Below are 15,114 nucleotides of genomic sequence, written 5' to 3' on the forward strand. Positions count from 1 at the left end.
GGGGAGGTAGGTTTATTACCACACGGTGTGTGCATGTGTCTGTTTAAAAGTCAAATAGTTTCATTACAAACTGGCTTAGCAGGAATTAGCAGAGTTTAGTCTTTGAGCCACAGTGACCACAGACTGAATAAACGACTGAAGCAAGTACCGCTAAGTCCTAAACTACAGGCTGTTAGTCCTAAACTACAGGCTGTTAGCCCTAAACTACAGGCTGTTAGCCCTAAACTACAGGCTATAGTCCTAAACTACAGGCTGTTAGCCCTAAACTACAGGCTGTTAGCCCTAAACTACAGGCTGTTAGCCCTAAACTACAGGCTATAGTCCTAAACTACAGGCTATAGTCTTAAACTACAGGCTGTTAGCCCTAAACTACAGGCTATTAGCCCTAAACTACAGGCTGTTAGCCCTAAACTACAGGCTATAGTCCTAAACTACAGGCTGTTAGCCCTAAACTACAGGCTGTTAGCCCTAAACTACAGGCTATAGTCCTAAACTACAGGCTATAGTCCTAAACTGCAGGCTATAGCAGGCTATAGTCCTAAACTGCAGGCTATAGTCCTAAACTGCAGGCTATAGTCCTAAACTACAGGCTATAGTCCTAAACTGCAGGCTATAGTCCTAAACTACAGGCTATAGTCCTAAACTACAGGCTATAGTCCTAAACTACAGGCTGTTAGCCCTAAACTACAGGCTGTTAGCCCTAAACTACAGGCTATAGTCCTAAACTACAGGCTATAGTCCTAAACTGCAGGCTATAGTCCTAAACTACAGGCTATAGTCCTAAACTACAGGCTATAGTCCTAAACTACAGGCTATAGTCCTAAACTACAGGCTGTTAGCCCTAAACTACAGGCTGTTAGCCCTAAACTACAGGCTATAGTCCTAAACTACAGGCTATAGTCCTAAACTACAGGCTATAGTCCTAAACTACAGGCTATAGTCCTAAACTGCAGGCTATAGTCCTAAACTACAGGCTATAGTCCTAAACTGCAGGCTATAGTCCTAAACTACAGGCTATAGTCCTAAACTGCAGGCTATAGTCTTAAACTACAGGGTATAGTCCTAAACTACAGGCTATAGTCCTAAACTGCAGGCTATAGTCTTAAACTGCAGGCTATAGTGTTAAACTACAGGCTATAGTCCTAAACTGCAGGCTATAGTCCTAAACTACAGGCTATAGTCCTAAACTGCAGGCTATAGTCCTAAACTGCAGGCTATAGTCCTAAACTGCAGGCTATAGTCCTAAACTGAAGGCTATAGTCTTAAACTACACGCTGTTATGAAACATGGGTACAAAAAACAGGCCCAAAAGATGCTCATGTTAAATTAATGTCACTTTTGTATGAATACAAAAAATAGGTCAGTTTCTCTAAATTACGTTTATTCCTTCTGATCTACAAAAGAGGTGGGAATTTATTGCAATGTTGCATCACTTATCCTGATAAAATCTGATTTATTACTATTCTAGTCAAGTTAGCGACCAAGTTAGACTGCAGCTGGAATTGAGTTTATGTGAAGTTTTAACTTCAAAGATAAAGACAGTGAAATTGACTGAGTTAATTACTAGCTAAGAAAACTATTAGCTAGTAGTAGTAAAAGCTACTATGTAAGTTAGATAGCTAATTTAGTAGCTATCTATATTAGCTGCTAGCTAACTACTACTAGTAGTAAACAGCTTCTAGCTTAAATATGAAGCCTTTAGCTGAAAATGGCTACCGATAATAAGTTTCATCAAGGTTTGTGTAAAATAGTAACAGATTTATAATAGCCTGTGTTTGGATGGAAATGGAAAAAAGATGATTAAAAAAAAGGAAAGTGTTGTAGTTTTTGCATTAAGCCTGGATTTTAAATTAATTTCATGACTCCTTTATTCATGTGCCAGCCTTCATAAATTAGAGTTTTAAAGAAGAAGCCAGCAAAAGAGGAGTGCATAAATAAATAAATAAATTCCAGTCTCACTATATTGTCTGAACTCGAAATGACCTTCTGTTTTAACCGAGAAGAGACCAGGATCTTATTCCTCACTCTTCAAGCTCGTACTCGCCAAACAAACACGAAGTGCTCCGAGCTCCCGGCACACACACACGCGCGCGCGCACATGCACACACACACATACGCCCACGAACACACACACATGCAAGTGGAAGGCCAATTAGCACAGGGTGAAAACGCTGGGCTTATTTGAAGCAATGTTTCAATGACAATATTTAATTGGATGGTAAATCAACTCCTTATCAGCCTCTCCACAGCTTGGTGGGAGAGAGAGACAGGAGAGGAAAACCGGGAACAAGAGGAAGAGGAGCTGACAGAGGGTGGAGGAGAAGAAAAACACAAATAAGACGAGATGAGAGGCTGGTGTCGAGTGGAAGAGGTAAAACTGTGTGTGCTGCATCTGTGCAAGATAACCAGGCCTGTAAACCAAAAGGGCAACTAGGGGACTTCATAATGGTCATGTACCGCAAATGTGATTAAAATTAAAGCTACATTGAATAAATAAATGATTGTATTTTCAAAAAAAAAATGCTCAGTTTATGATTTTTCTTTTAATTGTGCCAATTAAAAGTTAAAAGCTTCAAAATTATGACGTCATTACGTTGTCAGATGTTGTGATGTCATTTTAAATGATGATAAATGATCAAAAACATGTGTAAACAATTGCAGCACGGGACTTTCGAATGTAAAAAAAAAGATTTTTAATAACGTTAAATTATATGTATCGTATTTAACTTCAATGAAAAAATGTTTTTTTTCACTGATTTGTTAAATCTGTCACCGTGTCATGACTGTAAATCATGAGATGGATGATCTGTGAAAAGATCAATCTCCTTCACCTCCTCCCAGAGCTACTCTTGCCTTATGAAGCAATGCACAGCTCCCAATTAAAAACAACCAATCAGAAGCAGGAGGAGGGTTTTAATGTTGTCAATCAACCAAGTGAATGAACTACTATATATGCTAACAATTTAGTTACAGGTAAACAGCTTAGCTGCCATCATCTGTTGCTGTGCTAACTTGGGTTACCATTCTGCAATGTAACAGAGAGCCACACAGAGAGTGATTGACAGCACTAAGACCCGCCCCCTGACTCTGAGTGGTTTTCTAGTTAGCACCGGGAAAAGATGGTGAAACTGGTGATTTTAAAATACCACTAATTGGACCGAACGTGCCCTTAAATGTAAATATCACTTCGGCCTCTTGACAACAAATTTTCATCTCCCCCATGCTGGTTTAAGAAGTGGCTTGAGTGAAAACAATCGACTTCATTGTGCATCGGACGCACTGATCCACTGGCAGCCACAATCATCCGTTTTTACAACCTCTTCCCTAATCCGGTGTTTCAGTGAGCACTCTCCGCTGCTCGCTCTGAGTTCCGTCTGTAGCTACGCTGTCACCAAGCCGCGGAAAGCTTCTCTTTTACTTCGGAGGGCGGCCGTAGCTCAGCATCCGGTTGAGGTGGCTGTAGCGCGACGCAGGGGAAAGTCATCCGGCCTTGGAGGAATCGGCTACGTTTGTTGGAGGACAATGAGTAGAGATCGCTCTGTCTGGAGTGTGTGCTAAACTGGCTTCCATGGACCCAATCTTTAGATTGTCAGACGGGTTGACTCCTACATAAACATGTTGCACACACACACGCACACACACACAAACATTCTCCTCTGAGGCGATGCCTGTGATCTATCAAGCATGCTGGTAATCCCAGCGACGGCGGTCACTTCAGCTCTGTAAACAGCTGAAATATGCATGATAAAAGAAGCAGATAAAAAAGAATAAACGAGGAGCCCAAGAAGAAGAAGAAGAAGAAAAAATCCTTGAAGATTTTCCAGGCCGTGTTGGACTCGGCTCTGAGCCGTACAGGACTCCAGACTTCAATCACTCTGTCAGGGTGATTGGCAGTCCATTTGACTTTGGTATTTTTTTTCATGACGGCAGAGCAGAGGAGGCTTTTCTGCGCTTTGGCCTCAGAGAGCTGCGTTAAAAGATGAAGTTGGATACTTTGTGTAATCCCGACAACAAAGTAAACCTCCTCTTATTTCACAGTGAGATTATCCACCACAGAAAGAGACAGCGACGCAGAAGTACGAGCGGATATGCTAATAGCCCTCGGAACATGTTTGCATTCGTCTAGCTCTCAGATTTCATTCTGTTTGATTCCCGTCTTTCTCTCCCTCTGCACATTATCCTCCTCTCTGCCCTCTTTTATCTCCCGTCGCTGCCAATCTCCTCGCGGAACATAATTATCTCCCAGTTATTGTAAATATGAATAGATTGCGTGTGTTTTGGGGGTGTTTTCCATCTCCCGCATTTTGTCAACCCACATGCATTCGGCGAGGCATTCATCTCCCTCTCTTTGCACGCACAAAAAAACAAAAAACAAGAGATCAGGGGGGAGCATGTTTCTTTAGTCTTAAACACATTAGTGTAATTACCTCCTAATGATATTTAATTCCCACACAAAAGGAAACAAGACACTCCGGTGCATTTTGAAACATGAAAAGGCAGAGAGAGGGAAGAGAAAGGCAGAGGAGCGTTTTGAGAGGAATCGCATTAAATTGTGTTTGTTATGTAATTTTATAGGTGACTGTTTGCGGAGCGCCAACAGGCCCCTCGCTGATGTGACAAATTAATGTAATAAACGGAACCCATTCAGTAAATCCAAATACAGCGTCTTGTTCTTTCAGGAGAGCAAGCGTTTTCTTTTAGATGCAGACAATCAGAGCTGCATTCGGTCCACTGTGGTCACAGTTTCCATTCTATCAACAATACAGACGTTACAAAGCAAACGAGCTTTGAGAGTCACTGCCAGGGTGCATTGTTGTTTTTGACACTTACCGTTGTGATCTAAGGGTGCATTCACACCAACCCTGTTTGGTCCACTTTGATCGAACTCTTAATTCGTTTTGCCTGTGAATCTGGTTCGGTTCGGGAGGCGTGAATGTGCAGTCCAACTCGGATGACTATTTCATTGATATTATTTGCATATTTACCGTTTTGATCTAATTCTTCGGAGCAAACTCAACAAAAACTTATTCTTGAGTTGAGAAGGAGCTTGGCTCCTGTTTCGACTGCAGGAGCCGGATTTGTCCGATTCCGTTGTTTCCAGAACCGGGCCCAAATCTCATCATTTGACAGTGCGGAGTAAATGGATTGTGACTCTTTTTTTTTTTTTTCACGGACAGACGTGCCAAGTCGATAAAACTACATCAAGGATACTTGATCCGAATTTGGAATCAGCCTGATCAATCCGTCTCTGGCTACATTTAAAAAGCTTTTCTTAGTTGGAAAATATGTTTGGACAAGTTAGGTGGTACCTCTTTTCAGTTGCTATTAATAATTGCAGCCAGCCCGTTGTGGGCATATGGTGTTCAATCACCTGCCAAGTCAGGGTTTTTTTTTTCTTCCTTTTTGCGTTTTGGATAAACAGATGTTTTTTAAATGTTTTTTAAAATCTACTTCTCAGGCTGTTCTTTGGCACAAACCATCTGCATCACATCTGGAGTCATCTGACCCGGTGTGATAGTGACTCCAGACTAAATCTCTCTGTCGAAAGAAAACGGATGTTGGCTTTATTTCCTCCTATCTAAACGGTAATTAGTTTCTGTGTGTGCTTGAAGGCCGCTTTAGCCCTTTTGCTTGTCTGCTGGCTTGACCCTTTGCTTGTTGTGGATCCACAAAGCGCTCCTCGCTCTCCTGAGACGCGTCTTGGATTTGGACCGGCTGGACAACGTGATGACGCATCTCGAGGCTCTTCCGGGTTCTTCTTCAGAGCGCTCTCCGTGTCGGTGCGCGTTCCTGGCCCGCAAGGTGGGGCTGGCCCAAAGTGCGCGCCTTTGGGCCAGTGTGTGCGTCTGTGCTGCACGTGTGAACATCTTTTCTATCTGAGCTATTTCAGAGAGAAAGGATTTCTGCCTCAGTAATTGCCTCTGCTATATCCGCTCTGCCCCTTGCTCGTTTTTCTTTGGTATCTATTTTCTCTCAGAAATGTGTCCCTTTTTCCTCCCCCAGACTTGCGTCTCTCGCTTCTCTTTTGTGCTCTCCCTATCTTACGGCCCTTGAAATTAACTGCGGTCTCGCAGTAACCTCAATTAAGGGAACCTGCGCGTCACCCGCCCGTTCACCATGTGATAGTCACCTGTCCATTAGGTCCATTAAAAGCTGCTTGGCATTCACTGAGCTCCGGGTTCTGTCGGCGCGCCGAGCGGCCCGGTTCCTGACAATGATACACTCAGGATCGGCGACACAAAGCGTCAGCGTTGCACTCCGGTGAACCGGAGCGCAGCAGGGATGAGGACGAATGGTTGAGGAGAACGATGAACAGAAGGACAGATAAAGAACAAAAACAAGCCTGAACTCACTTGTGTTTCCATTTTCCTGTGTCAAGTCCAGAACTGTAACTGAAGAAGATATTAGAAAATTCAAGATATTTTGTTTTCACACTCTGTTTGGTTTTGTGCGAAAAGTTTTATTTGTATTTCAAATCAAAGGCCAAAAGGTGGAGGAGTTGACTGTCTTTGTTCTTTGGTGTCTCTTATGACCAGATAGTGAGGTTAGCGCAACAAGAATCGCAAAATACAAAGGTTGACAACATTTCCAAAGTGAACAATGTCTACGTCAAAGATCAAAAAGATAAAACGGTGCACAAATATTTCTGTTATGCAAGTACTCTCCCCTGTGACCTAGATAAACTGCAGTCTGTCTTTGACACGTCTCGACTTCCTCTGATTTCTTTGCAATCTGTCGTTAAACTGAAAATAGCTACATTTAAGTCGTCTTCGCCCAGCAACAACCTCAGCACTGAAGAGTGGTGTTGTCAGTGCAATCTGGTTGCACTGACATGAGGCGCGGCGAGTGATTGGGAAAAGGTCAATCGAGGATTGTGCTACTTCCTTTTCCTTTGGTCACAGTAATAGTGACGGTTTAAAACAGTTTATTTCTTGTTTGTAGACTTTTTAGGTAACTCTGGCTCCTGAAACACATATACACAAGTTTCACCAGAGTATGATTTTTCTCACTAAAATGCACACAGCAGCTGAATTCGTTCATATTTTTTATATAACGTGTCCGTCTGTCTTACAGACGTATACCAAGAACTTACTAAATATTAAAAGATTCGCTGGTTTTTTTCTTGGCTTTATTAAACACAAGTCCTGTTTGTAAAAATCGCAGGCTTCTTTAGTAACACGCTGTAAGTGTGTCAACATTTATACGTTTGTAGCCACATTTCTGCGATGCTTTGCCGTTTCTTGGCGTCCTCCAGTCTGGTTGAGCCTTTCTGGATTCACAGACTGACTCATTTTTCCTGCGTTTTTATGCTTTATCCAAAATGAAGAACACGCTTACTCACTGCTGTAAGGGATTGTCGTTCTGCGATGACTCAGAATTATGGTCTTGAGTCGTAAGCATACACCCCGTGATCTTGGGGAAAAGTGTAGATGTTGAAGAAGAAGTGGCCCGAGGACACGCCCCTGAGGAACCCCTGGACTCTTTTCTAGTCTACAAACCAGTGTTTTACGATCAGCTGCATCAGGCATCACTAAAATCAAAAACAGCGCAACAGCAGACTAGTAACTAGTAAGTAGTGCTAACAATCGCTAATTGTTAGCAAGGTTTATTGGTTAAAATGGATTGCTGATTGCTGTATGAGGTTTTCTGCTGGAAGAAAACGTCTCCATCCGGTGCCTGTGACTTCAGGTCTGTGTGATTAATCTGCTGAAGCAGAATAACGGCTGCTGTCCAGAAAACATACAGATGGGTTTTCGTTCTGTGAGCTGAAGCAGGAGCAGAACCCCGGCTTGCAGGGCCTTTTGTTGTTTCAGCAGGCTGTGATTTAAGGCCGAACATGATGTCACCCCCATCATCACGGCGGCTAAATTGCCCCTCCGTTCTCGCCGGCACTGTTGGTAATGGCGCGTGACGGAGGTTATGTTGCCGTAGACTGAGACAGGTTCTGACTTCCCGCTCGCCACCCCGCCGTCTTTCCTTCGTGTCGTTGGACCAAGATCCAAGACAAAGATCTGACCCGGAGAGGCTGCATGTGTTTGCAGTTACTTTTTGGAAGAAAAAAAAATTCGGGGGGGGAATTAATCTTTGTGCAATTGAGATGATTCTTATGTATTTTCCAAAGTGTTATCACACAAGATCACGGGTCCCTGGGCTGCAGTGATGGCTTGTTTTGGACTAAATAGAAAAGCAGCTCGGTGCTGGGCTGGAGCGGCAGAAATGAACTGAGTTTGAACTAAGACAGCAAAGACTTCCAGCTGGACAGATGTTAATTTTTAACAGAGTCCATAAATACGAACAGGGCCTTGCAGAAGTTTCAACATCATTTGATCTTTGCTGCTTTTTCTCACAGTCAACAGACTGGAGCTCAGTCTGATTGGAGAGCATTTGTCAAGCGTTGACACAGGTTCTCAACTGAATTTAGGTCTGGACTTTGACTATACCATTTTAAAAGTAATAAATGTGACCATTCATTTCTAGCGCTGCTTAGGTTTACAGTGCTGAAAAGTGAACACTTATCCTAGTCTGACGTCTGCCAGGGCTGCCCAGATTTTGTTTGTTTCTTTTGATTGTTTTCATAATTTTTCCCTCCACTTCACAATAATGCACCATTTTATGTTGGTCTATTATACTCAATTTCAATAAAATGCTTCACAGTTTGCGGTCGTAATGCTATAGACTGTGAAAGTTTAAAGGGAACCTATTTTGCCAAATTCACATTTTGTACATTTGATCTGATCTAGTACCTCTAAAAACACCTCAAGATATTTTGTTTTGTTTTGTTTTTTTGGTAATAAGTGAATATTTTTTGGTGTCCTGAAAACCTCTCTGTTGCTAAGTTACACCTGCCTGGCACTGCGTCGTTACCTAGCAACACAAGCAGAGCTCCTGCTGGTTTTACCGCCGTACAATGGCTGCTGGAAAAGACAAGCGTCTTGTTTCTGACTTGCTGCATTCTTGCTGGTTGTGCAGGAGGCTCTGCTTCTGCTTTTCAAAGATGCACAGCTGTATGTTTGTAGCCATTCTCGCAGATAATTCAGATTTAAAGTGACAAGATGCCCTAAAACAACTCATTATGAATGCAGCTCAAAGTAGACAGACCTGAAGGATGATGATGTCAAAAAAAAAAAATGTAATGAACATGTTTTGTGTAACCCGACCAAGGACACGTAGTAGGTCACTGGTGAGGAATATTAATGCTGCTGTCAGACGCTCCCTCAGCTTAACCTTTCAGCAGTCTGTTGTTAACATGTACGGTTCTCAGACGTCATTTGTCTTGATTTACGCCTGAGGATGCCGTCGTGTTTTTATGATCAGACGGGCTCTTTGGACACAGCCGCCATGTTTACACAGATTAACAGCCCGCAGCCGGTGAACTGGTTAATCAGACCGCTGACACAGACTCCCTCTCTGTCTCCCAATCGAACGCCAGGCCGGCCCTCCGCTCGTCAAGCTAAAAGTGTCCTGCGGTTTGCATGACACCGCGGTCCAAGCCTAAATCTGAATAACTGAAATGCTCCTTTTTCTTTTTATACAAATCCTTACTGCTTCGCTAACCCTGGTGTTTAGCGTTTAAAGACCTAATTGCAGTGAGCGTGATCCGTCCCTGTGTCTGAGCCGTGGTCGTTAATTCACGGCAGCACAGCGAGCGGACCGGACGGCTCTACATGAACACGCAGGAATTTATGAACGCCTCGACCTCGGCTGAACCGCTCAGGGTGGAGCGACTGGAAGTTGCCGTTGGCTGAGGTTTTGGATTTTTCCACATGTTGAAGTGATAAACAAGCGTAATAAAAAAAAAAAAAAAAACTTCTCTTGGAATTTGATGACTATTTATGGCATGTGTGTTTTTATAAACTGGTTCCGATAAAAACACAGCAAGAAAACGTCAATAAACACAGCAGCGGCTGCGTAACATTGAAAGCAGTTGCATAATTTTAGTAGTCCCACTACAGAACCCCCCAGGAAGGGGGAACTTCTTGTTTTCAGCTTGACATTTCAATGGTTTTCAGGTGGTTCTCTGCACGCATGAACGGACCTCACTGGCTCAAAAGATTGGCAGCTGTGTCCACATGTTGCTTTGTTCACGCTCTGGCCACCTTTCAGTGGCTTTATGGGAGAGCTGGGTGGAAAATCTCTGTAGGAAACGCAGGAGTTTACCGCTTCGTTTGCGACATCTTGGGAAAATTGCAGAACTGCAGAATATGTCTGGAAACTGCAACGACAGCTGAATTATCAGTGCTCTACCTTTCGATTGGTAGAGCCTGTCACGGCTCTACCAATGGTCAATGCTTGACTATTGCACGGTGAACCATTGACCACATAACGGCGCTAATTGGAATTAGGGAAAAAAAAATTTACTCAATGGAAAGATGACAATTTAAAACAAAAAATCATGTTTTTCGAGAAAGCGTTGCTATTGAAATTGGTTTATTTAGCAAAACAGCAATGCAGACACTTGTTTTGCATCAAAAAAAGTGTCTGCATTGCCTGATCGAAAACAGGATGTCAGTAACTGCGGAAACGATGAAGAAGACGACAGGAAGTGGGTCGGAGGATGATGATGCAGGATGTTTTTTAACGACTTACCACGTAAATAAATGTTTTCACGCGTGATTTCGATTGCGTTTCTTCTTCAATGTAAACGTCACGACTGCGAAGATGTGCGGAATGCAGACTGGTTATAATGCAAACACAGCAACTCAGAAATAGATGTGAAGCTCCTTTTCTATTGACCACAGAAATTGGAATTATGAAAATAAGTCAGCTTGACACACACACGTCATTTTTGGAGAAACAGAAATTATCGAGCTCGTTCTTCTTTATCATGCGATTGGTTTTAAACGAGACTCGCCAAACCTGGAACGTTCAGACGTTTGTTCAAACGTGAGCTTGATGCGTTGTGAGCGGACCTGTCTTCTCCCCGTGTTGTTTCTCCTTTTGATTGTTCTGTTTTCAATGCAAAACTGCCATTACCATTTGCTAAAGTCAGGCTTTCTGTCTTTGTTTTCCTCCAGGTCAATCTGCCAAACGACTCCAGCTGCGTTGAAGAGATTTTGCGGGTATGTTCCCTGGACACACACACACACACACACACAGTCTCTCTCTTATACACGCAGGGCAATTGTGCTGATTATCAGCTGTTTTATGTTTGCTCTGAAAGACTTTGGTTCTTCTCCAGAGAATTTGATCGTAGGAAGAAATGACAGAATGAAGCGAGAGAATGAGAAACAGAAGGGCTGCAACACAAAGGATGGGGAAAAGAGATACTTTGGCTCAGGTCCATGATTATAGATTTTTTTCGTTTCTTGTTAGATGATGTCAGGCAGAAATCTTTTCCATAATTTTTCCCTCCATCCGTGTTTATCAGAATTTCTCCAAACAACTCGTTTTTTCCCTCCTGTCTTCCTGTTCTGCTCTGAGTGATGTCAAAACAGATGTTTTCCCCGACAGTCTTCCCCTCCTCTGTCAGCTGCCCCGTGGACCAGGACGCTTTCGGACGGCTCAGTTAGCTCCTAAACCTCCGCCTCGGCTGTGGAATCGCTTTTCCTCCTCTTCCCGTCTGTCTCCCTCCGCTCCTTCCTCCCTGCCCTCTGTCGTTTGCAGCCCTCTCCCTTTCACAAATCAATATGCCGGTCAACAGGCTTTGTGACAGACTATCTGCTGCGAGCTGCATGAAAGGCCTCTGTCAATAATATCGGTGCGCCATTGAATCCGGCCTGTGATGTTTGGTCATGTCAAGTGGAAAGATCAGGGCGCTCAGAATGTGAGGCGGGCTGAATCGGCCCACAGCCCGTCAGGGAGACATGGCCGACTCATATGCAGGGTATTGAAGTCTAACAGCGAGGCGGTAAAGACGTGTAAAGCAAAACATGGTGCAGCGTTTGCTTTACCGACTGCCAGAACCGATGGCTTTGTCAGTCTGTTAAAGTGACGGTTCTGTTCTGCCTAAACAAAAGCCCAAGTGGTCGTGGTGGCTGTGTGTCCCGCTGTCACGACTCTTCATATCGGGCTGAGTGCGCTGTGGCTGGACAGACTGTTCTCAGAGCATCGACTGTTTGCTCTGCTGAGACACTGAACTGACCCCAGAAGGGTCAACGGAATGCAAATGCCACAACGTAACAATAGGAAACCACAACGCAACAATAGAAAACTGCAACCCAACAACAGAAAAACACAAGTCAACAGCAACAGTCACAATGCAGCAACAGAAGTTATTGTTGTTTATCGACACAAACAACACAAAAACAAATGATACAACATGACAATAAAAAGTTGTAAAGCAACAGCAGCAAGTCACAGCAAAACATGACAGGAACAACACAACGACAAAGGACACAAGGCAACGACAAAAAGTCAAAATGCAACAACAAATGCTACATCGCAACAGCAGGAAGTTATAAGGCAAAAGCAAAACATCCATATTGATGTTTTGATGACTTTTCTGCTGCAGCAAGAAACAAAGCACTAATTAGTACATTTATTTTTTTTTCTGAAAGATTGATCTCAAAACAACTAAATAAATTGCTGACAGGACTTCAAGCTGCATAAGGAAAATCACATCATAACTTAAAAGTCACTGCAAAAGAGGCAAAAGCCAAATGACCAGAGAGAGGAGTCCAGTGTTTTGGTTTGTTAGACATCAAGACAAGGAAATGTCAACCATCCGTCTGTCGTCTTCCTTTCTTATGTCGGATCTGGTCACAGAGTAACAGGTCCAAAAGAGAAATCCCTCTCCACCTCATTATTGGACATCCGGAGGCCTTCCAACAGTCAGAACCATAAATACTCTCTCCAACTACTTCTGGGTGTTCTTCTGCAGGGTTTGTTTCCAGAGGGACATGCCCAGAAAAGCTTTAAATGGAGTTATCCAGGAGGCATTTGATCAGCTGTCCAAACCGCTTCGACTCAATTATTCCAGCATGACGCCTCCGGCTGCGTCCGGCTGCGTCCGGCTGCGTCCAGCCGCTGTACGTACCGAGCTAATTTCAGCTGCTTGCAGTCAGGGTCCGGTTCTTTCAGCCACAGTCCACAGGTGAGAGTCAGAGTCCAAACGGGTCGGGGAAAATGAGAACTTTAACAGCCCATCTCTAAATCCATCCGTCTGTCTCTCGCCTCCGCTTCATTTTCACCATCAATCTTGAACGAGACAGTAATCCCAACTCCTCTACTTGAGGCAGGACTTGACCTTTGGCTGAAGGCTACTTCACACTAGAGGTCGTGACCTTGAGATCCCAGCAGAACGGAGCTGCACCATACGTCCAAACGCAATCGACAGCACGACACGGATGTTTCGAATGTCAGAAAAGGAGCGCTTGAACGCAACATTTGCTCAGTCACCAAGCTGGACGCTTCCTGGGTTCATGCTGCGGTACATTTGGACATTTGCATCAACTTTTACTGAACTTTGGTGCCAACGTCTAATACAGATTTTAATGGGCATCGTGAAAATGGAAAAGTAAGCAAATACAGCCGATATAGACATTGGTTATGATATTCAAAATCAAAATCACAGCAGTCCTAAGCTGCCAGTTTGCATGTGTTGCTGTGTCTTTCATACATCAGCAGCAGTTATCATGTTCTGTATTTTGTTTTTCAAAGAACACCACAAAAAAATACAAATGTGAAAAAATCTTAATTCATGTTGTCTAGGACAAAAAATGGCATCGAAACAGTTTTTTTTAGGTTGACAGAAATTGCCTGGGTGATGATTTAGTGATAATAATAATAATTGTGATTTATCTTTAAACAGGTGGTGTTAACTTGACTTCTACTGCGAATGCAGATGCGCTTGTTGCTTAAAATAATCAATGAATAATTAATATTTTACCAGACCAGAGTGTTTTGCTATGAACATTTCTTTCCCACATAGACAAGTAATGGTTTCCTTTTTCTCTTACCGTCAGTTTTCTACACACAATAGGGTTGAATGAAACTTTAACATTCAAACACCCCGATCTTACCGCCGCCGTGAAACTAAAAGAAGTGCCGAAGTGTTGCCTCTTTTAATACCTTGACACTGTAGACACGCACTTTGGATGTAACTGTCATTAATATGATAAATTAGATCAGTATAAAACCTCATAAAGCCCGCGCTTCAGTGAGCCAGCCTGTCTGAGTCCTTTTGAAAGTGATTTTTAATGACCGTTTCCTGCGTCCTTGTGAGATTTTCGTTGACTTTTGCCGAAAACTAATCACAGTGCATGCTCAGACATCAAGGCAACTTGTTCAGCCGGTGTCAGATTAGTAGCAGCGACTCCATATGTGCAACTTTTGTCCATATTGTGTATAAGTGTTTATTGTTTGTGCTTCCTGGAATCCACCATTAAAGGAAAACACACATCAGACGACAGAAATCTTTCAAATATATGTCAGATGACATATTTAGCATGCACATCAATAAAATAATGAATTACAGTTCATACAAAATGTTGATAAATTTTAAAAAATATACAAGAATGTACCATTTCTATTATTCACATGTCTTCATATTGCTATTTTGTTTCATGTTCTGGTTCAACATAAGAAGCAACATCAGGTGTTTACAACGCAAATGCATATTTCAAAGTAACGTTAACACGTATCACGTTGGAACTGCAAGCTTGAATATTTTCGATTGAAATCCCACATGTGAAAACCAGTGTACCAATCTACCTGTTCCCAAGCATCCGAGCTTCTCCTCCACACAACTCCTTCAGACTAGCCAGCAACAATTAGCAAACACCTGGGGAAACTCCACATTTCGTCAGTGGAGCTACTTCTCAGTGAAACGCTGGTGAAAACCTTGTTAAAGGGTTAATAGAGGAGCCACAATGTCATGACTTCCTGAACGAGGAGTTTCAAAAGGAGCAGGAGCTTCTTAAAGAGACAGCGACCCAATTTTCAAGGAGTTGAATTACGCCTTGAAAATTATATTTGATGTAAATATATATATATTTACCTGGTCTGGTAAAATATTAATTATTCATCAATTATATATATATGTATATATGTTTTTTTGTTTGTTTTTTTTTAACAACTGAAGGTAACATAGTTACTTGACTATGCTGTAAAGTAGCCTTATGTGGCCGGAGAACACGCCCCTTTAATTTGTAAAAAGGACATGCTGCTTTTTTT

At 42.7% G+C, this 15,114-nt stretch overlaps 1 protein-coding gene across 1 annotated transcript in view; it reads left to right on the top strand.

Annotated features, from left to right (window-relative positions):
• aff2 (AF4/FMR2 family, member 2) overlaps window positions 1-15,114 on the top strand; it is a 161,829-nt gene that overhangs the window by 89,602 nt on the left and 57,113 nt on the right. Inside the window, exon 5 of the mRNA XM_055034084.1 lies at window positions 11,016-11,060. Coding sequence (XP_054890059.1) covers window positions 11,016-11,060 — 45 coding nt within the window. The remainder of the gene's footprint in view (window positions 1-11,015; window positions 11,061-15,114) is intronic.

Source organism: Poeciliopsis prolifica, unplaced genomic scaffold, assembly GCF_027474105.1.
Source record: "Poeciliopsis prolifica strain line A6 unplaced genomic scaffold, Auburn_PproV2 SCAFFOLD009, whole genome shotgun sequence".
In the NCBI taxonomy this organism is placed as follows: domain Eukaryota; kingdom Metazoa; phylum Chordata; class Actinopteri; order Cyprinodontiformes; family Poeciliidae; genus Poeciliopsis; species Poeciliopsis prolifica.